The sequence below is a fragment of the Orcinus orca genome, chromosome 2, assembly GCF_937001465.1.
Source record: "Orcinus orca chromosome 2, mOrcOrc1.1, whole genome shotgun sequence".
In the NCBI taxonomy this organism is placed as follows: Eukaryota; Metazoa; Chordata; class Mammalia; order Artiodactyla; family Delphinidae; genus Orcinus; species Orcinus orca.
The window spans coordinates 5185114-5208284 of record NC_064560.1 but is presented as its reverse complement, the minus strand read 5'-3'; the positions used below and the strand labels follow the sequence as shown (position 1 = coordinate 5208284).

The window sequence follows — 23171 nt, the reverse complement described above, 5'->3', positions numbered from 1 at the left end:
AGCATCACATTCCAGTAGGTATTTTCAATCTTTTTTTGTGTGTAAAATTTAACTGTACTTGTGTAAGGAACTAGCTAAGTTCCTAAGTAGTTAAGTAAGCAAAATAACAACAATTTGAGTCAAAATTATATTTTCTGGGTGTCGTGAGCAAAAAAGTAGTTACAGAAAAGGGTGAGATCTCTGAGAAAAATGGCTTGGACACTGAAGGGTAGAGAAATCTGAGGACTGCATCTTCAGGAACGGATAAAGTTCAGCTCCAAACCACTCTCTGTTCTCTCTTTAGACTCTTCTTTAGGTGATCTCATCTGATTATAGAGCCAGCTTGGCTAAAGAAACATGTTCCATATTTACACTCATAATTTAAATCTGCCCTGATATGAATAAAGATACAAACAAAATAAAATACAGAGCAAATACTTGAAGTAAACAGTGAAACCAAAGTATGTATAAGAAGATAAATGAGAACACCCTAGGGCTATAAAGAAGAGTTCTATCAGAAAAGTAACTTCCTATCTTCTAGTTTTTGTGAAAATTTCTATCTAAATTCAGATTTGTAGAAAAAACAAGATTTTGGAAGCTTTAGGAATCAAGTATGGTATACTTGAGGGAGAGTTATAAGTGTTGGATGTAATTGAAAATAACACTCAGAACCTACGGTAAATATATAACAAATTTATTTGAGAACTTGGGGATTAAGAAGCCAAAAAAGTTCTTTGCACATGCTCGTATTTGTTGAACAAATAAATTTTAAAAGGAATAAACTCAAAAATCAAGACAAAAATAGTAATGTAGTTTGGGTCGTGGTTGTGTAAGATTTTGAAGAGCATGAGTATTTTAGTGTAAAATGTTCTTAGAAGTCAAGGAGAGAGGTCAGGAAAATGGATTTAAAAAAAAACAAACAACGAAGTTTAAAATTTTAGCAGCAAAGTGAACGAATGACAGGAGAGGAAAAATGGTAAAGAAAGACTGACCAGTATGATCTGAAGTTGAAGAACATATGTGGGATTCTTACTGCTCTTTAATAAACTATGCAAAGGAACTTTGCCAAGTGAGGTATTATAGGCATAACTAGACATCCTGGTGAGTATGATGAATGGAGAAAGAATAGATTGGATTGGAGGTGGGTCAAAAAGGATGCATGTTAAGAAGGTGATATGACAGCTGTATGTAGCACATTTTGACAGTAGAACCTGAGAAGAAGAGAATTCCAGTACAGGGAAGTTCCAAGGCTGTCTTGAAAAATTATATAACCAGGTCAATCACAGCCTATAAGAAACTGCTGAAACCTACAACACTCACTCAATTTCAAAGCCCAACGCTATTAGCAAGTCAGTTTACAACTGGTGGCCTCAAACAGTCATAGTTCCAAGCCGAAAACCAAATTATGAAAAGTTAACCTTTTCAACAACATAACCAACTCAGAAAAACATCCTTTAACTACTTTACCTATATGGGCTTATTGTGTTATCTTGGCTTATTTGGGAAGTTGTTGATTCTAACTTTTGATTTTAAATTATAAAGTTATCAAAACAAAACGAGCAGGGCTTTCCTGGTGGCGCAGTGGTTGAGAGTCCGCCTGCCGATGCAGGGGACACGGGTTCGTGCCCCGGTCCGGGAAGATCCCACATGTCGCGAAGCGGCTGGGCCCGTGAGCCATGGCCACTGAGCCTGTGCGTCCGGAGCCTGTGCTCCGCAACTGGAGAGGCCACAACAGTGAGAGCCCCGCGTACCGCCAAAAAAAAAAAAAAAACCAAAAAAAAACAACGAGCAACCAGAGCCACTTTAGTTTGGGTGCAGACACGGCAGCTGGCCCACAGAACGCATCCTTCAGCACGTGCTTGAGGCTGGCTCATATGGCGGATGCTTCTTTACTGTGTACTGCTAGAGCTAGAATCAAACCAGTTTCATTTGTGCTTAGCTTCACTCATCTATCCTCAAAAGCCTCCTACAATTTAACAACTTCTGACCCAAATTAGGTTGAGGTTAGAACAAAAGACAAACTGTGATTTTTGTTAAAGAATCTTGCCCAATACCTCAAAAAAATAATTTTAGTGCTAGGTGGCCCATCAACTTTCACAATCTCAACTACTGGTTTTGTCTCCTTAAAAGGCTCTGTCTTGTGAGGGGGAGCAAGTTGGTTGATAGTCAGTGGTATTTTCTCACTTTTCAAGGCACAGGGCAGTGCCTACTGTGCAGGTCTGATTTACTAGCCAGAACACAATGTTCAGGGGACTCTGAACTTGCAGAGGTTTCAGCTGATCCCTCAGTAACAGGGTGACTCACCGCCCTCATCATTTGGCTCTACTGCCTGCCACTAAGGATTAAGATGATCAAGCACTGGCTCCTTCTCCTATGACTACATAGCTCCTCTTCAAAATCATTTTCCAATATGATTCATTCGGTTTAAATTGATTTGTCTCATGCATTATATTTAGGTATGGAAAACTTACTAAAAATATGAAGTAGGGTAATAAATAATTTATGATTATTTGGCAAACCATTTCGAAGAGCACAAGTGGCGGCTTCCCTGGTGGCGCAGGGGTTAAGAATCCGCCTGCCAATGCAGGGCGCACGGGTTCGAGCCCTGGTCCGGGAGGATCCCACATGCTGTGCAGCAACAAGCCTGTGCGCCACAACTACTGAGCCTGCGCTCTAGAGCCCGCGAGCCACAACTACTGAGCCCACGTGCCACAACTACTGAAGCCCACGTGCCTAGAGCCCATGCTCCGCAACAAGAGAAGCCACGGCAGTGAGAAGCCCACGCACCGCAACGAAGAGTAGCCCCTGCTCAATGCAACTAGACAAAGCCCATGCGCAAAATAAATAAATAAATTTTTTTTAAAAATTAAAAAAAGAAATAAAAGAGCACAAGCGACGCAAAGGGGAGAACAAAAAATCAGTTTCCTGTTAGAAATGGCAAAGATTTAATTATTGTTTTTTTAAAAGGAGAGCCTATATTTTCCAAAATGTTGAATAAGCTTACAGTAAGTCCAAATATCAGAATTTCCAAGATGTGTATATATGCTAATTAAGTGATACTCCGGTAAATATATCTTCATTAATGTATGAATTTTGTGTTTGCTATTATATATAATTAATTAAGGGCAAGAATCATGATCTGCCCATGGATGTACTTCAATAATTTAAAATTTTTCACAAAGCTATATTTTATCTCCTAGTTTGTACGCACATGTCGCCACAGAGCCTTCATATGTTTCTGCCTGGTGCACTGTAACTCAACACATTTTGTTGTATCATTGCACAGTGGGGCACAGGACACTATAATTATAGCATAATCATAGTAAAACTCTTAACCTTCTTATTGGTAAGAATCTTTTCATCAGTGAGGAAAACAGAGAAAGTGTGCCAAAGTGATTTCAGATAGCTGTATACTATCATTTACGAGACTTGTACTAAGGTTTATCTTTAAACACATACACTAAATGTAGACACTGATAGTTGATACATATATGCATTGGTCTACAGCTTCCCTACTCCCATATTTATCTATGAGTTCTTCTGAAAAAATGGTGGTGGGGAATGTTTTTTTTTTAATTGTGATAAAATGCACATAACATAAAATTTGCCATTTAAACAATTTTCAAGCATGCAATTCAGTGCCATTAAGTACGTTCACACTGTTGTGCAACCATCACCTCCAGAACTTCTGCACCTCCCCCAGAGACTCTACACCCATTAAACATGAACGCCCATTTCCCTGGTCTCCTGAGCCCTGGTAACCACTAGTCTACTTTCTATCTCTATGAATTTGACTCTTGTACATACCTCATATAAATGGAATTATACAGACTTTGTCCTTTTGTGTCTGGTTTATTTCACTGAATATAATGTCTTCAAGGTTCATCCATGTTGTAACGTGTCAGAATTTCCTTCCTTTTTACAGCTGAATATCGTCAATAATGCTGCAATGAACATTGGTATACAAATATCTTAGTCCCTCTTTTCAATTCTTTTGGGTATATACCTAGAAGTGGAATTGCTTTATCACATGGTAATTCTGTGTTTAATTTTTTTAAAGGGATTATCATCTATCTTCTATAGAGGCTGCACTATTTTACATTCCCATCAGTAATGCATAGGGTTCCAATTTTTCCATATCAGGATGATTGTTTTTTAAGAATAAAAATAGGAATTAAAATTTTGTGACAAAATTTCTCATCTTATTTCTTCTCATTTCTCTTCTATTTGTCACTTGATTTTATCACCAAAATCAAAACCACAGGATTTATGATGCAAGATTTAGTCTGATTAGAGTCCTAATTCCAAGAAGTCTATGGAGAGGGAGAGTCAGAGAAAGTTAAAGTTATAAAAGTTAATTCACAGAATAGGTATGTGGAATGGGGTCAGAGGGCAGAGTTCCCTCCCTAAAATCTTAATGCTGGGCTACATTCCTTAGATCATGATGGCAAATTCAACTTACAACAAGAAGCTGAAAAGGAAGACAAAAGCAAGCTCTGAAGATAGCAAACTACAGGTAGGTATGTACAAATGAAAAAGGGACAGTGAGTTTTGTCTTTCAGAAGGAAGTAGAATTAAAGATAATTAACTAATGTGCACCTACACTTTCTATGGCATACCGATGGAGAGGTAATCAAGAATTAGCATTACTATTTCTGAGATTTTCTTCAGACTGTTGTATAAGGTAAATGATGATAATTTGGTCTAAAATATTATACACATTTGTTTAGATAAAATAAAGGAATGTTTAAAAAATTGAAATTAAGTAAAACACTCAATATTTTAAACAGGGCAGAATTAGAATCATCATTTTAGAAATAGGAAGAATTATTTTAGAAAAGTAAAATAATAGATTCATAAAGCAACTTCTTTAATTAACATACACAATATACAGTTTCTCAAGTTCATATAGTACACCTGTTATGACACTTTACAAAATATTCATGTAGACATTAAAATTCTAATGTTCCTAAATTCGTCTATACCGTAATATTATAAAGGGAATATTTTACATATATATTCAACAATTTCATATAAAAAGATATTCTCCTAAAGAATAACAATAATTTTCACCTTACAAAACACAGTAATATAAACTTAAGGAAACAAAATGGCATTTTCCTGATAAATCCAAATTCTTATTAACGAGAGAATAAGATAATTTAGTTGAATTTTGTCAAAATTAATTCAAAAAAGAATTTCAGAGTTATTATCTGGATATAATGGAATACTGCCACCATCTTTCAGAGTTACTTAAAAATTATTCACATAGGATTTTGATTAGTTGAGCTACTACATGCACATTGAGACTATTTCCAAGTAGACGATAACGCTGTTTGACTGTTGTCTTCTCAGGAAATCCTAGAAAAGAAAGGTAACAATTTATAATACAATCACTTGCAATATTAACTTCCAGAGATAAAAGGATGTATTCTTTAGTAAAAGCAGCGTGGTTATTTAGATAAATAAGTCCCTAAGGTCTCCATGAAGTTCAAGTAACAAATGAGAATTTGGAGCCAAAAATATTATATAACATTTCATTGCTTACACAACGTGATATTATCCTATCACTTATCATATTTGCTCAGTACACACATGTACACACATAACATCCACAGAACTAACAGAAATCTGAGCACTAGTACACTTTAGGAAAAGCAGTGGCTACCATTATTTCAGTTATTTAGTAACAGGCTTCAGGAAATAGAATTCACATACTATAAAATGCAGTTTTTCTTTTAAAGGGAGACTTATTTATTTATTTATTTATCCATTCATTCATTTATGACTATGCCGCATGGCTTGTGGGATCTTAATTCCCCAACCAGGGATTGAACCTGGGCCCTTGGCAGTGAGAGCGAGGAGTCCTAACTGCTGGACCACTGGGGAATTCCCTAAAATGCACCTTTTTAAAGGGTACAATTCAGTGGTTTTTAGTATAGTTGCAGAGTTTTGCATACATCCCCACTATTTAATGCCAGAACAGTTTCATCACCTCAGAAAGAAAGCTGGCCCACAGCTAACATCATACTCAATAATGAAAGCTAAAAATTTTCCTCTAAGATTAGGAACGAGACAAAGATACCCACTCTTGCCACTTTTATTCAACATGGTATAGAAGTCCTAGGTGGAACAATTAGGCAAGAAAAAGAAATAAAAGGAATCTAAATTGGAAAGGAAGAAGTAGAACTATCACCATCTGCAAATTACATGATATTATACATAGAAAACTCTAAAGACTTCATCAAAACATGGTTAGAATAAATGAATTAAGTTGCAGTATACAAAATCAATATATAGAAATCTGCTGATTTCTGTACATTAACAACAAACTATCAGAAAGAGAAAATAAGACAACAATCCCATTTACAGTCGCATCAAAAAGAATAAAATACTGAGGAATAAATTTAACCACTGATGAAAAAAAATGAAGACACAAATAAAGGTACTCCATGCTCATGAACTGGAAGAATTAATATTGTTAAAATGTCTATATTATCCAAAGCAACCTACAGATTTAATGCAATCCCTATCAAAATCCCAATGGCATTTTTCACAGAAATAGAAACCACATCCTAAAATTCCTATGGCATCACAAAAGATCCCAAGTAGCCAAAGTAACCTTGAGGGAGAAGAACCAAGCTGGAGGCATCACGATGCTCCCTGACTTCAGACTACATTACAAAGCTAAAGTAATCAAAGCAGTATGACATTAGCATAAAAAGACACAGAAATCAAAGGAACAGAATAGACAGCCCAGAAATAAACCCACACATATGTGGTTAATTAATTTATGACAGGGAGCTGAGAATATACAATGGGGAAAGGAAAGTCTCTTAAATAAATGGTGTTGGAAAAATTGGGCAGATACATGCAAAAGAATGAAACTGTACCACTATTTTACACCATATACAAAAATTAACTCCAAATGAATTAAACACCTGAACATAAGACCTCAAACCATAAAACTCCTAGAAGAAAACGTAGGTGGTAAATTCCTTGACATCGGTCTTGTCCATGGGTTTTTGGATCTGACTGTAAAAGCAAAGGCAACAAAAGCAAAAATAAACAACTGAGACTACATCAAACTAAAAAACTTCTGTACAGCAAATGAAATAATGAGCAAAATGAAATGGCAATCTACTGAACAGGAGAAAATATTTCCAAATCATATATCTGATAAGGGTTTAGTACCCAAATTATATAATGAAGTCATAAAATTCAACAGCAAAACAATAAATAATCAGATTAAAAAATGGGCCGAGTACTTGAATAAAAATTTTTCCAAAGAAGACATGCAGAGGGCCAATAGGCACAAGAAAAGATATTCAACATCACTAGTCATCAGGGAAATGCAAATAAAAACCACAATGAGATATTACTTCACATCTGTTATAATGGCTATTATCCAAAAGACAAGAAATAACAAGAGCTGGAAGGAACATGGAGAAAAGGGAACTCTTATGCACTGATGGTGAGAATTTAAATTGGTGCAGCCATTATGGAAAACAGTATGGAGGTTCCTCAAAAAATTAAAAATAGAACAATCATATAATCCACCAATTCCACCCTGGGTATTTAGCCAATGAAAACAAAAATACTAATTAGAAAAGATACATGCACCCCCATGTTCACTGCAGCATCATTTACAACAGACAAGATATGGGAACAACCTAAGTGTCCATCGATGGGTAAATGAAAAAATAAAATGCACACATACATACACACACCATGGAATACTACCCAGCCATAAAAAAGAATGAAACGGACCTTGAAGGCATTATACCAAGCGAAGTCAGAGAGACAAATACTGTATGATCTCACTTATATGTGGAATCTAAAAACCAAAGCAAGCAAACAAACAAATTTAAAAAACCAAGGTCAGATACAGAAAACAGATTGGTGGTTGCACAGGTGGGGGAAAAATGGGTGAAATGGGTCAAAAGGTACAAACTACCAGTTATAAAAATAAATAAGTCCTGGGGATATATAATGTACAGCATTGTGACTAGAGTTAGCAATACTGTATTGCATATCTGAAAATTGCTAGGAGAGGTCTTAACAGTCCTCATCACAAGAAAAAAGAATTTTGTAACGATGTATGGTAATGGATATTAACTAGATTTATTATGGTGGGTGATCATTTTGCAATGTATACAAATGTTGAATCATTATGTTGTAATGTTGTACATCTGAAACTAATACGATGTTATATGTTAATTATATACTTCAATACAAATTTTTTTAAAAAAGAATGCTGGCACCCATTAGCAGTCACTCTCCATGTCCCCTCCCTGCCCCTCAACTACTGCCCTTTCCGTTCTAGAGATTGCCTATTCTGAACACTTCATACAAAATGGAACCATACAATATGTTGTCTTTTGTCTCCGGCTGCTTTCGCGTAGTGCTTTCAAGGTTCATGCGTGTTGATTCTGGAATGTTTTTTAAAAGCAAAGTATTCTATGTTTAATATCTTAGTCCTTATAATAACATTATGTATTAACAATATTATGTATGTTGTATAATATGACTATAAAATATAGTGTAACTCAAACATCAAGCACATCAGTAAAAATTATCTGATCTGAGGGAAAAAATGGCTCATACATGTTATAACATGCACCAATAGTTCATTCCTCTCTCTGTCTGAATAATATTCTATCTTATGGATATACCACATTTTATTCATTCATTCATTAATAGACATCTGGGCTTTTTCCCTACTTCTTGATTATTATAAACATTGATGTTATGAACATGTACGTATATATGTATGTGTTAAGCTTTTTTCAGTTCTCTTGGATATACACCTAGGGGTGAAATTGTGGGGTCATACAGTAACTCTGTGTCTAACATTTGAGGAACTGCCAGAATGCTTTCTAAGGCAGCTGCACCATTTTATCTTCCCACCAACAGTGTACAAGGGACCTGATTTCTCCACAATTTGTTAACACTGTTATTGTCTGTCTTTTTGTGAAGTGGTATCTTACTGTGGTTTTGATTTACCTTTCCCTAATATCTAATAATGTTTAACATCTTTTCATGTGCTTATTGTCATTTATCTATTTTCTTTGGAGAAATGTCTATTGAAATCCTTTGCCCACTTTTAAACTGGATTATTTTTCTTTTTATTGTTGAGTCATAAGAGTTCTTTATATATTCTGGATACAAGTCCCTCACAGTTGCTTTTTTACATTCTGCTTCCACAAACTGACATTCTCATACTGAAGTTCAATTTGCTACATTCTTTTGCAAAACAAAAGGGCCCACAGATACTACATTTGCTGGAACAAAACCTTGCACATACCACAGTAAAAGACTGTCCATGCGTAAGAGTGGATGCCAGAATCTTAGTTACAATTCCAGAATTTCACATTCAGAATCCTTTGGCATAGCAATTAAATATAGGAAAAGCAAATCAGGTAATAAAGGAAATAATTAAAGAGCATTAAAAATAGCAAAATTTCAAAACCTGATAAAGTTGCTTCATCAACACTAGACATTATACTTACTGCAATAAAATAACAGTGATTACCATAATAAAATGATATTTGCAATTGAGCATGATCATAAAATTGCTATTATAAAGATAATATGTCTTAGGCAAGCACATTAGTCATCTCAAATTATTTACTTCAAAGTAGCCAGAGGTAGAAATACCTACAAACTTTTAGACTACCCCTAGGACGATGCCTTGAGATACCAAGATTATATCAGAGGGGAAGAGATGTCTGAAAACAAACAAGTCAGATTTGTAAAAATTATATATATATACAAACACATATATACACATGCATGTGTGTATTTTATACATAGATATTAAAATCTAAACTCACTTGTGGAAAGAATTACATAATTTTGTAAAGTTAAAAGGTGACTTTTTAAAAACTTAGGTACATTAAAAATAATAATCCTCAAAAGCAAAGAAACCTAGAATTAACAAGGTCAAGAGAGCAGCTTTTATTCAGTAAGTGTCGGTTAGTGTCTGTCTCTTCCAAAGCCTGCTGTCTCATGAATGCGTGCCACTGGCCACAAAGAGAACCAGGGCAAAATGTGTGGGAGAATCAATGCAAATCCATCATGGCCGGTGGACAAGCAACTCAAAGAATGCCCATTTTGGACCCAGGGTCCGTGACGTCAGAGACACACGTGCAGGACAGTTCTGTTACAGGGCTGCTCAGTGGTGACAGCAGGGCACTGACTATACACATATGTCACATATTAAAATAAGGTAGGGCTTCCCTGGTGGCGCAGTGGTTGAGAGTCCGCCTGCTCATGCAGGGGACACGGGTTCGTGCCCCGGTTCGGGAAGATCCCACATGCCGCGGAGCGGCTGGGCCCGTGAGCCTGCGCGTCCGGAGCCTGTGCTCCGCAACGGGAGAGGCCACAATGGTGAGAGGCCGGCGTACCGAAAAAAAATAAAAATAAAATAAAATACGTAAAGCAATGAAAAAGGCTTTCTCCCATGTATTATACATATATTTTCAGAGAACTTCGAAAAATCCTATTTTACCCCTTAGATATTTTTAAATACTGAGAAAAAATATTTATGAAGTAAAGGCTATAACATCTACCATTTAAAATATAAAAGCACGAATTTTATATTATGTGTCAGATAGGTTGTAAGCATGTGACATACGTTAACTCACTTAACTGTTACAACAGCTCTATGAAGTCGGTGCTATAATTATCCCCATTTTACAGATGCATAAACTACGGCAGAGAGTGGCTTCAGTAGGGCTAAGATTCACACTCAGTCAGTCTGACTCTGGGGTCTGTGCTACATTTCACTATTACCAAAGTGATTGCTACTGCTTGAAAAAATAAGCACTCAAATAAAACTTAGAAATGAGTTGCTGTTCGACAGTAAATCTCTTTTCTCTCTGTAGTAGTACAGAAAATACCTTTGATTGCTCATCCTAAAATATGAAGGAAAAAAAAAAGTAACCACAACAGTAGACTGGGAATTAAATTCCTGAGTCCAATTCTCAGTTCTTTGTTTCACTGATGTTCTCACTCACTTTGTGACATAAACTAAGACACGGAAAGTCTATGTTTTCTTAAAACACACTCCCCGGGATGTTTCAGACTGAATGAGATCACCAAGAAAAAGGCAGAGAGTACAAAATAAACCTGGTTGCTGTGACTATGCTTGGAGAATCAATTACCAAGAGGGTAGTCAAATTCTGTTGGCAGTTTGTTCCCAATGTACAAAAAGATGCTTTCCAAACCTCAACTGTAAATCCATTATTTAGATTTTAAAACATGGTCTATGTTTTAGGACTGTATTAATATTACAACAACATTAGGTTTAGCGAAGTTTGGCTTTTCTGCATTCAAGTTCCCAATCAGTTATCAAAAGCACATTTCCTCCTTGTGCAGCCCTGGAAGCATGTGAGGGAGGTCTGTGTCTCTCCCTTCCCATGAGCCAGGTACTAGGAGCACACCCACCGCAGCCCAGGAAACCGATGGCATCCACACAGCAAGAGCAGCAGCGCCAAGGAAGCGGGACCAGGGAGGGGCGGGGTGCTCTAAGAAGCAAAGCGCTGTGTCCAGTCTCTTAATAGCAACAATCCCTGGCTTTCCTCATTACTTGTCTTTCTCCCTTGGCAGTGGTATCTTCATTTTTCTTCTTGAGAGTCCATCTTCAGATTCCCTAATTTCGTGTCAATTCTGGCATCTGTGCTCCTGAGTCACCCTTACTTTCCATTAGGAAAGTTCCTTTCTAGACCACCTCTCCACTTTTTCTTTTCTCCACTGAAACCTTGTAGGGAAGGAATCAATTATATCAATTATATAATTGATAAGAGTGTTATCTCCGAGGAGTAGAAGTACAAATACATACCTCCCCACCACACAAAAATAAATTCCTCAATTGCCTGTTAATTTCTTCATTAAAACAAAGACAATTCTAGGCATTCTTTCATAAGATCTAGTGTGAGGTTATTCGAATAGTACTCCTAGAAGCAAAAAAATAAATTCGAGAAAGAGATGCTATTAACAACCATCTGTAGGGAGAAGTGAGGAATTGCTGATTTGGCCCTTCTGTTCCTGCAAAGCACCTGGAACCATTACTGGAGTGAAAGGAGAAGGGGAACTGAGTCTGAAGGGAATGAACTGGGGCAGGTTATGAAGAAAGCAGACACAAGAGGGAAGGAAGATGTCAAAGATGGCACCATCAGGAAAGGAAGCGCTCTCACATCCGTCTGGGCAAGGGTTTATTCATAAACTATGCACGAGTCCCTAATGAATTTTGAGACCTTTAATCAGTGAAAGCTGGGGTCTGCATGTATCCCACATACCGAACTCTGGAGGAAATCCAAGGAGATTTGCTATTTCTTTAGGAGTGAAAAATCGAAGTTGAAGCATTAACAATCTTGTTATCTTTTCTTCTTGTGACAAACTGGTAAGGGATTTGTAGATATTCTCAATCTGTAGGAAAACATCCAAAATAACTAATAAAGTAGAGTGCAATTAGACTTGTTAAGATAATATCGTCTATTGTGAGACAGTTTAAAAATGATGGACATAGTCTTCTGTAACACATGGCAGCACAGGGTAAAAACATCTCTGTGCAATGAACTGTGTAACTGGCTCATCAAGGGCCAGGTAAACTCAGAAAACAAACAAAACCTTAATGCTGAATAGATCAGGATACTCTCAGTGTATCTGTCATTTTTGGTCCCTCAAAAATTAACTCATAAGAATAGAAATAATAAATGACAATATAACATAAAAGAAATGTAGTGAAAGATACAAAAAAGAAACTTGGTCAACCAATAAGTCGATTTTACAAAGCAAATAAGCAGCCATTAAAATGTTTACTATTTATGACCAATTTTATCAAATTAAGATATTTTCTTAAAATGATAAAATATATTTAATAAATATGACTTCTCAAATCCAGACATTCGTTTGTCTCTGATAGGGTTTTTAGCAAGGGTAAATTTTATTAACAGTAAGAGTTTAAATCAGCATAAAAGAAGATAATGTGATTTCACTTCAAAATTATTCAGAAGTATATAAAACTTTCAATATATCAAGCTTGTATTCAACCATGATACCGTAAAGAATTAGCAATTGAAGTATTAATAAAAAGCCTTCCTAAAATATAGATTTTTTTTCCCTAACAGGCATTTTTATAGTATGTGCTCCAAAGGAAGGCTCCAATACTAAGATATTTATGCATAATTTTAGAGAACATTAAGTACTGTACTCTGCATTTCAAATTACTCTTTATGGAATAGAAAGAAAAACAAAAGGTAAGAAGAAAAAAAAGAAAGTAAAAACATAAAACACTTTTTGTACATATACTCATATCTAGCAACAAGAAGATTTATTCTATAGTAAATAATTATTATATACACATATTCATCCCAGTTGAACATGTAAACTTATTTTAACATTCTCAAATTTTAAGTATTAAAGATAATTTTATTTAAAATAATTTTCAAATATTTTAGTTCTGCAGCATGCATAGTACCTGCACATCCTCTGTAGTCTGCAACACAGATCCTGTCCCTTCTATGTAGCGTCCATAACTAAAAAATTAACACAAATATTTTGTAGCATCTAATATATTTGCTAACGCTAAATTTCTTAAATATTTCTTGAATCAATCTTACATAGTTGTTAATACAGCCTTCTGAAATATTCTAAATAATATCACATAAATATGCTTTGTAATTAAAAAACTTACCAGGTGAAAGACATAAGATCAGTCTGTTGAAAATTCTCAGACACTAAACTTGGCATAGTTTTTGTTGTATAAATACTAGTCTGCATATACATTATTGTCATTTTTTAAATGTTCATCACATTTAAATGCATAGAAAGTATGCATTTGTTATGACTTTATATCTAAATGCTATTCAATACTGACATCCCTGCCACATTAGACCAAATGTTATGTAGGTGAAAATAAATTGCTGCTCTTTTCTTATAATGCCTGAACCATCATTTCTTCTCATGAACCCAAAACCGTACTCTCCAGTCTCATGACAAACTCAGGCCCACCAAACGTGCATCTGCCTCTTACTGTAACACTGTATGTTTTTACTCTTTATCATAAAACAATCAGACTATTGTTAAAAATGTATTAAAAATACCAAACACTATAGAAATGCAAGGTATTAGTAATATTTCTTTCCCTAAGATCATTGCCAAGCTGGCTGTTTGACATTTTTTCCTAATAGATGAATTTAAAATAGAAATTAGAGAAAGTCACCATCAAAGAAAAGCTGTTTTCTTATATATCACGTGTGTGTGTGTGTGTGTGTTTATATTATCTACACTAAAGTAGACTTCTACAATAAGGCTTCTTTTATACCATTTTTATAATTATAAAAGAATTTCAAATTTGTTTTTTATTACAAAATTGATAACCCCTGTTTTATGAGAGTCCTAAACAGAACCTAGCAGACTTGGAAATACACAACAGCTGAGTGAAGTCTTTTAAGGTAATGGAAAGCAATAAACCCATTCCCCTGAAAGTACAAGGGCAGGGTATGATGAAGTCAGGGTGAGCCTGGTATGATTACGTCGGGGGCATAGTGTCTTGTGCAAGACAACTAGCTAGTAGGTAAAGAGAGAAGGCTTGAATTTTTTTTTTTTTTTAAAGAAGATGTTGTGGGTAGGAGTTTATTAATTAATTTATTTATTTTTGCTGTGCTGGGTCTTCATTTCTGTGCGAGGGCTTTCTCTAGTTGTGGCAAGCAGGGGCCACTCTTCATCGCGGTGCGCGGGCCTCTCACTATCGCGACCTCTCTTGCTGCGGAGCACAAGCTCCAGACACACAGGCTCAGTAGTTGTGGCTCACGGGCCTAGTTGCTCCGCGGCATGTGGGATCCTCCCAGACCAGGGCTCGAACACGTGTCCCTGCATTAGCAGGCAGATTCTCAACCACTGTGCCACCAGGGAAGCCCGAAGGCTTGAATTTTTAAATCATACAACTACTTATCAAAAGAGCTTCAGTGAAATTAACAAACAGGGGTAGGGATGGACCTTTTACAAATTTTTCTTGAAGGGTCTAATTTCCCCCCTTCTTCCTAGGTTTAAAAAAAAAAGTTGAGGGGCTTCCCTGGTGGCGCAGTGGTTGAGAGTCCGCCTGCCGATGCAGGGGACGCGGGTTCGTGCCCCCGGTCCGGGAGGATCCCACATGCCGCGGAGCGGCTGGGCCCGTGAGCCATGGCCGCTGAGCCTGCGCGTCCGGAGCCTGTGCTCCGCAACGGGAGAGGCCACAGCAGTAAGAGGCCCGCATACCGCAAAAAAAAAAAAAAAAAAAAAAAAAAGTTGAAAAACACTATTTCTTGAGAAATAATCCAAAGGATGTCCCCTAAATGTCCATCAACAGGTAACCAGTAAAAGAAATTATGATATACCTATACTATGAACATATGAAAGTTCTTTAAGCACCCATAGGTAATAATATCCAAATTATACTGCACAATGAAAAAAAGTGCACATAATAATGAATATAGTATGCTACCATTTACTTAAAGGAGGGGGTAAAAATATACATGTATATTTAAACACACCTCACATGCAATACCTCTGGAAGACTAGAGAGTAACCTGAAATCATCGGTTGCACGTAGGGAGGGAAACTGGATGAACAAGAGGCAGAATTGGAAGGGAGTCTTACAATCTTAGTTCCTTTTGAATTTTGAACTATAAGAATATACTACTAATTCAAAAAACTAAATAAAAGTTAAATATGCTATAATGTGCTCCAGGACATTCAATGTTATTTCTTCATATTAAAATTTAATTTCTTCTTGTACATTGATCATGAAAGTGGACAGAAATTTTTGAGGTACCATAAAAAGAAAGGTGCTAAACGATTAGCAATTCACCATCTATAGAAACCATGTCTCCACTGTGGGTAATTAAGCTCCTATGAAGGTCACCAAACGATGGCAGTGTCTCCTATGAGCACTTTTGTGGGCTGTGCACATCATGTTCTGCCAGAAGGAATTTTCACTTGTGCATTCTACTGGAACACGGAAGCAGGCGATTAAGGGTGAAAAAAATCATTCCAGCAGAAACATTTTATAAAATGCTCCTTGTTTTGAGAAGAACTAAGACAAACAATAGTTATGAAAACCTGGTTATTTTGGATATGCCACGAACAGAGACTCTTTAAAACCTACCCTTTCGTAAAGCATGTGGACCTTCTGGATGTGGGCTTAACAATGTCTAACAAAAGAGCATATCGCAGCAATGACTTTGGCGGTAAAAAGTATGAATTCACGTCAACGTCATCTTCAAGAAAATCTCTTAGCATTCGCACAGAGAGATCACTGTCCTGTTGACGTTTCCTGTCAATTTCTCCTGCAGTTTCAAGCTTAAAAAGAATGGCTTCTTTTCCAGAACATTGTGTGCTGCTATCAAAGCAAGTATTTGGCTCAATTTTCTTTTCTTCAATTTTCTTTTCTTCAGTTTTCTTTTCTGCATCTATCGCATGTTTTTGTGGATGTTCAGATTCAGTTTGGGGGAACTCCATCAGTACCTGGCATTAAGTAAAAATACACAAACTCTCAAAAGCTTTCTTAAAAATAAAAGACATATTAATAACATCCACTCAACATTATGTAAAAAAAATTCTTTAGCTTTTACTGAGTTGCCATTAAAAAGATAGAAATTGAGGTTTACTAGTATCTATACAAGTTATTACAAGTTTTTCATCATATAGTGATAGGTATCAGGCTATAGATGATTTATTTCCTGAAATTACTGCTTTCTGAATTAATAAAGCCATTCAACAAAGTAATAGGAAGTATGTTGAATACAGAGACAGCATTATATTTGGAAAAGAAGTTGAAAAAGCAACAGGTACATTTCCAGAAAATGTGTTTTTGATCAAAGTTTGCCATTCTCCTTCAATTAAAAAAAAAAAAAACTAGAACATACCTATGATCTAAAGGAAAATTAGTAATTAAAAATGAAAAGCACTCTTCACCCTGAAAGGTTATTTCTATCCCTGAGTCCCACAGGAAAAACTTGTTCCTGCAAAACAGGTAACCATTTATAAAGTCCTATTTTGGGAAAGAAAAAACAGTTCCAGGAATTTTTAATGATGAAGTCTTTGTTCACATACTTTATATACCGTTTTTGGAACTGCCCACTATTAAAGGGAGATATATTGCTATTTTATTATATAACACAGTATTGTATAATACTGATATTGTATTATGGGGATTTCAAATGATACCACTGAAGCCTTGTTAGTAGGACATGACTTTTGAGTTCTTACCTGTGAGGGTTATAGAGAGCTTCACTGGACCACTGAAACTCTGTTATCCACACCAATTTTCAGCAGAAGCATATAAAATTGCTAGCATAATGAGAGATCCTATATATAGCAATTGAGCATTTTATTCTAGCTTGTGCTAATCATTACCATCTTTAATCAATTAAGGCTAAATAGCATAGATTTCAAATAAAATGCAACTGATGTGTGAAAATACTCAAGCCATTTTTAAGATAGTATACCATTTTATCAAAAGTAGTCAATGGCTTCTATTGAGGGAGAAAAATAATAGATGCAAAAGAGTCAATGGTCAGAAGAGAAATTATAGGGGGAAAAGAAGGATAACACTAATGGTAATTTTTTTTACTTTTAACTTATTTTCTTTTCTAATGATGAAAGAAAAGTTTCTGGTTTTGTTTCAAGCAATTAAAGTGGCATCAGGAGGGTGAAAAGGCCTACAAGACAGACCTCAGGCATAGTCTAAATTATAGGCACAAGAGGACACACATAAACCTCTGTAAACATACTCCAATAGAGATGTTTAAAAAAAAAAAAACCTCCGCAAAGTAGTTCCTGAAAATAAATTAGCAGACTGAGATATATTTACAACAGATAAATAATAATGATGATGATGATAACAACAATAATAATAATAATACCTGACCAGGGGCTTGAAAAGGGAACGGCACTGACTGAAGCTTTGCAATAAGGAAATACCGTAGCCTTGAATTTGGAACGCCAAGCTGCAAGTACAACAGGGCAGTTAGCTGCTATAAGATATTAAAGAGATCTGTGTCAACTTTTAGCATCTAGTAAAAAAACTCATACAGTTATACATTAGTTTCTGCCAGACAAGATTCTATTATCGATTTGTGGAAGACTTCTCTGTAGCAAGTTCTTAAACCTTTTAAACTGTCACTCTGTACCTTTATTTGAATGAAATAAAGATAGAATCAGATGAATCATATGTCTATGAGTCACTTTCATTTTATATTTCCCAGGTAAAAAGTCAAATAGACATTCTTACATTCATTATGAATAGTATAGTAATCATAAAAAAATAAAATTCACATATAGCTATAAAATTCAGATAGAGAAAGTAATAACCATGTCAGAACTAACTGCAAGATTTACCTATAATATTATCCAAAATGGAGCCATTCTTTTTACTGAATCAAATTCCCTTTGGGAAAATTTATATAAGAATTTACAATTGCAGTACTTACAGAGGTTGGAGACAACAGAAATTCTTGGTACTGAAAGCCACAATTTCCTATTGTTTGTATTAACAGGTCTCTGAAAAGGCAAAGGGAAAGAAAAAAGCTTTCACTCTATAGTTCAAAATAGGGTTCTTATATAAAATATTATACATAAAACTTCATTTTACATGAAAACTGTACCTCCACTTAAGTTGTTTAGAAAAAGGATAATCCTAGGTCTTTTTTAAGTCCAGTACTTGAAAAATTACATTTCTCAAAAAAGAGATAATCCCTATTATAAATAAATAAAGCTACCAGATAATTTATAAAACTGGTGAGTTAGAATCGCCAATCCACTCATGATAAGCTTACTATAGGAATGGAACTATATCTGTAGCCAATCAGATGGGGGAACACTGTCATAGACAGCAGGTCAGTCAAGGACTTGGATGCATTCTCTCCAGCTGGGCTACTGTCTGAAAGGGGCCTGACACAGGGCTTGCTTCTTCAACCCAACTGTAGGACAGAAAACGCCTGTCAACAGGACAAATTCTTACCGAAAACATTCCTACTTCTAAAGAAACAGGCACCAATGTAAGCAGCTAAAATTGAGAAATCATTCCGGAAAAATTCAAACATATCAAAATGGGTAAGAATCAGTTGAACCTAACTTTGTGATACTTCACGTTACTAACTATTCAAAATCAATATTAACGAGTAAACTTCATAACATATATAAAATGTCGGAATATACACATTTATTTTTAAGATCTTCATTTCATAACAGCTCCTATTATAAAATATACCAAGTCTAAGATGAACACAGGACAAATACATTTTTTTACCTTGTAGAAGATACTTCAAAACCTTTAACATTTTCTAAAAGAATATACTTTGGTAATTTTTGTAACCTAAAAAAAAACAAAAACAAATGGAATTCTAAACATCTCATTACTAAGAAGTAAGAAGTAAAGAAAATCCTTACTTGTGGGAAATATGAGGTAAGTAATTGTCCAAACTCTTTTTATGAAAGAATTTTATAAGGGATGGAGACAACTCATATTTTATTCCTTTCCCCCATAAACAAGGCACACCTGATAAAGTTAACATTTGAAATGTTAATTTCCATGGAAGTTTAATGAAAACATGGGTTTGCACAGCTCAAAGCGCTGACATTTCCACAGAATGGAGGCTTCTAGGGTTGGCAGCACAAGTTTCCAGGCCATGGGTGACAGCATTCACTAACATTAGCATCATTTGCACAAATACCGAGCAGAGGCAACAGAATTCAGCTATTAGGCTGTAACGCCCTGTCACTCACTTTTAGCGGCAACTGTGGAACCGACAAACATTTGCAGTTACTCTATCAGTCACGACAGAAGATAAATGACTCGCACAGAACCTGTATAAGATGCTGATCTCTATAAAATGACAAACATCACGTTCTTCCAGATGTAAAGTTTTACATTTAAGGTAAGCTTGTACCGGAATTTAAGTTTTTACCTTGGGAGAATGTCTAGAATATACAAGAAGCTATTTGTCCTTGGATCAGTCACATCACCTTGCAGGCCGATTCTAAAGGGTAAGGAGAGTAAATAAGTTCAGCAAGAATCTTACATAAAGGTATCAAATCACTTTTAAAAAGTCAAAACAGAGAACTAAAATTAGTTGGTCCTCACAAAAAATCTGATCATCTCTGTTGCTATAAAGAACAAAAATATATTTTTTCATTTAATTTAAAAAAGCCTTGCCTGTCTAATAAATACACTTATTATCAATACAAGATAATATGTCCAGATGACTTGCATGAGGCAAAGAAGAACAAGAAGTCCACAAAGAATAAAATCAATTATCCTCTTAAAATCACTTTGTTCAGGAAAGACACACACACACACACACACACACACACACACACACACACACATACACACACACACAATTAGCTGATGACACCTTTTGCCCTGCCCCAGGTGAGACAACAGAAGTTCAGATGAATGAGCTGGTTGGGCAGGGTGGCAGTGTAGAGTTGATGGCATTGGTAAGTAATCACCAGCTAAGCAGATGAAGGTAGCAGGTAAAACTAGAACTATCTTGTCCAATGTAAACAGGAGAGACTGAAGCTGAAGGCTTGATTCTACACGAAGGAGTTGCAACTTGGCTAGACTAAGTAAGTCAAAACAGGTCACGTGAACAGGCAGAATTTGGACTAGCAGTTAAATCTTGCAAGTAACATTCGATATGATCAAGAAGCAAGCAGAAAAGACTTATATTGGGCATGAGTCGTAGCAACAGAGGACTAGGGTTTAAGGCCTTGCTACTTACTAGCTTCGTGGTCTAAAATAAGTTACTTGACATCAGTTATCAGTTTCCTCACACCTGACAGCAGGACCAAAATCATCAGTGGATCTGAGGCTCAGATGGGAGATTAGAGTGGACTTGAATAGATTCCTCAGAAATCTTGGTTTCCTCTCATTTTGTCCCTTTCCTCTCAGAGTTCCAAAGATGATAGTACTACAGGATCAGACACTGCAGCCGTCAGCAGCTGGAGTTGGGCTAATACAGAGTGGGAGCAGCAGTAGGGAAGACACAGGGGCCCCACTGCAGTGATATCTGAGGCATCACAGCACTGGGGCTGCATTCTGTCCTGAACCTCCCACTTACTGTGGTTAAAAAGGCCATAATACACTTGCACAGGCTAGGAGCCATCTTTACGTGGAACGTCCTCCTTCACTGATAAATTCCCAACCTGCTTTCAGACACAATACAGATATCACCTCTAAAAGAATTCGTCCCTCCTGGTATATGCAGCAACATAACACCTCTCTCCTCCATGCTCTCATGGCAGTTTCAACATTCATTTATTATATTCCTTAAATCACATTATAAGATAATTATTTGTCAGTCATTCCCCATGGACTATAAGTTCTATAAGGATGGGAACTACAGCATCAAAAGCAATACCTCATGTGTAGGTGCACAATAAATCCCTGGGGAATTAATTTCCTAGAAAACTTGAAATAAATCAAAACTTGGATGGAAATTAAGCATGAGAATATTTATTTAAATTAGAATTTTTACTACATGTTATATCCCATTTAAAATCACATTATGTGTTTAAATAGGACTATATATTAATAGTCCTATATATTAATAGGACTATAAAATAATCAAAAAGTCCTGGCTCTGACATTTTCTAATGGTATGGCCTTGGGAAAGTTACTTAACCTTTCTATGCCTCAGTTGCTCACCTGTAAAATGATGATGATACTAATGCCCATCCCATAAGCTTGTTATATTAAATGACATACTCCAGTAAGACACTCAGAGGGTTACCACTATTATCATTATTACTTAAAATAATTGAAATATTATTATTTAGAGTATCTAAATGAAGAGGGATTAGTCAAGATTTTCTCTAAAATATAATTCCCTGAAATACATAGCCAAATAAACACCATATAATAAAAAGCTGTCTTGGAACACAGCTTTAAAAAGTCATTTTATTAATTGTATGTATTATTAAATGTACCTATCAATTCGAGAAATTTTAAATTCACAAATGCATTCTTTTTTTTTTTATTTTTTACAAATGCATTCTTGACTAGCCTTAAAATTTTACAGGTAAGTAATTTAGGATTTGAATATTAACTATGGAAATTTACTTTGATTAATCAGTGTTCGGAAGATATTCCTGAATGCTCATTAGTTTAAATAATTAAAGGTAATTTGGGTCAGAAATAAATACTGTTTCTTTGGTAGGTATTAAGGAGGTACCATATAGTCTCTGCATACCTACTATTGACCAAATTACTGTGTTCATCTGGCAGTAATTGCTATTTTCTTTATGATTAATGCTGAATTATAAACGTGTGTAGAGAAAAGGAATTATTGATGAAAAGTTTCAAGACTAGGGAAATGCAGCTGATGGACTTCAAAGTGTCTGTGCTTGAAATTACAGTGTGATTTGATTGAACGAGTCCTTCAAAAGTACTCTTCCTAACAGAGAAATATTTATTATACATACCTTGTGAATGGCTGACAGGGAGGGCTCATTAAAATCATATTGAAAGATAATCTGTCAAACTCTTCTAGTGTAATACCCTAAGGAACGAACATGTGGGGGGAAAGAAAAAATATAAAAACATGCGTAGAAGGGGGCAGAGGAAAAATGCTAAGTAATTACCAGTAAATACATCAGAAATTGTGACACTTAACTTCATTTATAACACTTAAAAGTTTATAAAACACCTACTACTTTTTAAATAAACTTTAGTTAAACTAATTTTCCAAAGCAATTTTGTGAAGAAAGTCGAGCAGTAAGCTGAAGCTATAAAAAATTAAGTGACTTCCCCCAAACTCGAGAGCCAGCCAAAGCAGAGCTGGAAAGCTAGTTTCCTAGATGCTAAGTATTTTGTGCCTCTATGACACCTCAAGTCCAAGACTGCTGTGATTTCTGGAATCAAACATGGAAAACTTTATTTTATAATTAATGATTTGCAAAGGATCTAGGGAATTTTTTAATACCTCTCTATTAATATTATTTATTTAGAAAACGTGATGTATTGACCAGTCACCATCCCTTTCATGTATGTCTCTGTCAATATATCACCAAATGGAAAAAGGTCCCATTTTCAGATATCCACAATTACTATACTGTTTTACAGTTGTGGGTAGTCAAAGGACCTCAAAAGATTGTAGATAAGATTAATCAAAATAATCCCTATTGGGCTAAATAGTTTTAAA

At 35.6% G+C, this 23171-nt stretch overlaps 1 protein-coding gene across 8 annotated transcripts in view; it reads right to left on the bottom strand.

Moving 5' to 3' along the window:
• Positions 1-652: 652 nt before the first annotated feature.
• The window catches only part of TRDMT1 (tRNA aspartic acid methyltransferase 1), a 63963-nt gene continuing 41444 nt past the window's right edge, over positions 653-23171 (bottom strand). For 3 of the 8 annotated variants that reach the window (XM_033403473.2, XM_033403474.2, XM_033403477.2), the window contains exons 3-10: positions 19932-20003; positions 19274-19339; positions 18456-18525; positions 17889-17972; positions 16130-16488; positions 13463-13520; positions 12282-12411; positions 4829-5340 (exon numbers count right to left, since the gene is read on the bottom strand). In XM_033403473.2, coding sequence (XP_033259364.1) covers positions 5240-5340; positions 12282-12411; positions 13463-13520; positions 16130-16488; positions 17889-17972; positions 18456-18525; positions 19274-19339; positions 19932-20003 — 940 coding nt within the window. In that variant the 3' untranslated portion in view covers positions 4829-5239. Of the gene's footprint in view, positions 3924-4828; positions 11744-12281; positions 12412-13462; positions 13521-16129; positions 16489-17888; positions 17973-18455; positions 18526-19273; positions 19340-19931; positions 20004-22452; positions 22530-23171 lie in introns of those variants that run through there. The other 5 variants (XM_004278607.3, XM_033403478.2, XM_049706545.1 and 2 more) reach the window with 4 other exon arrangements.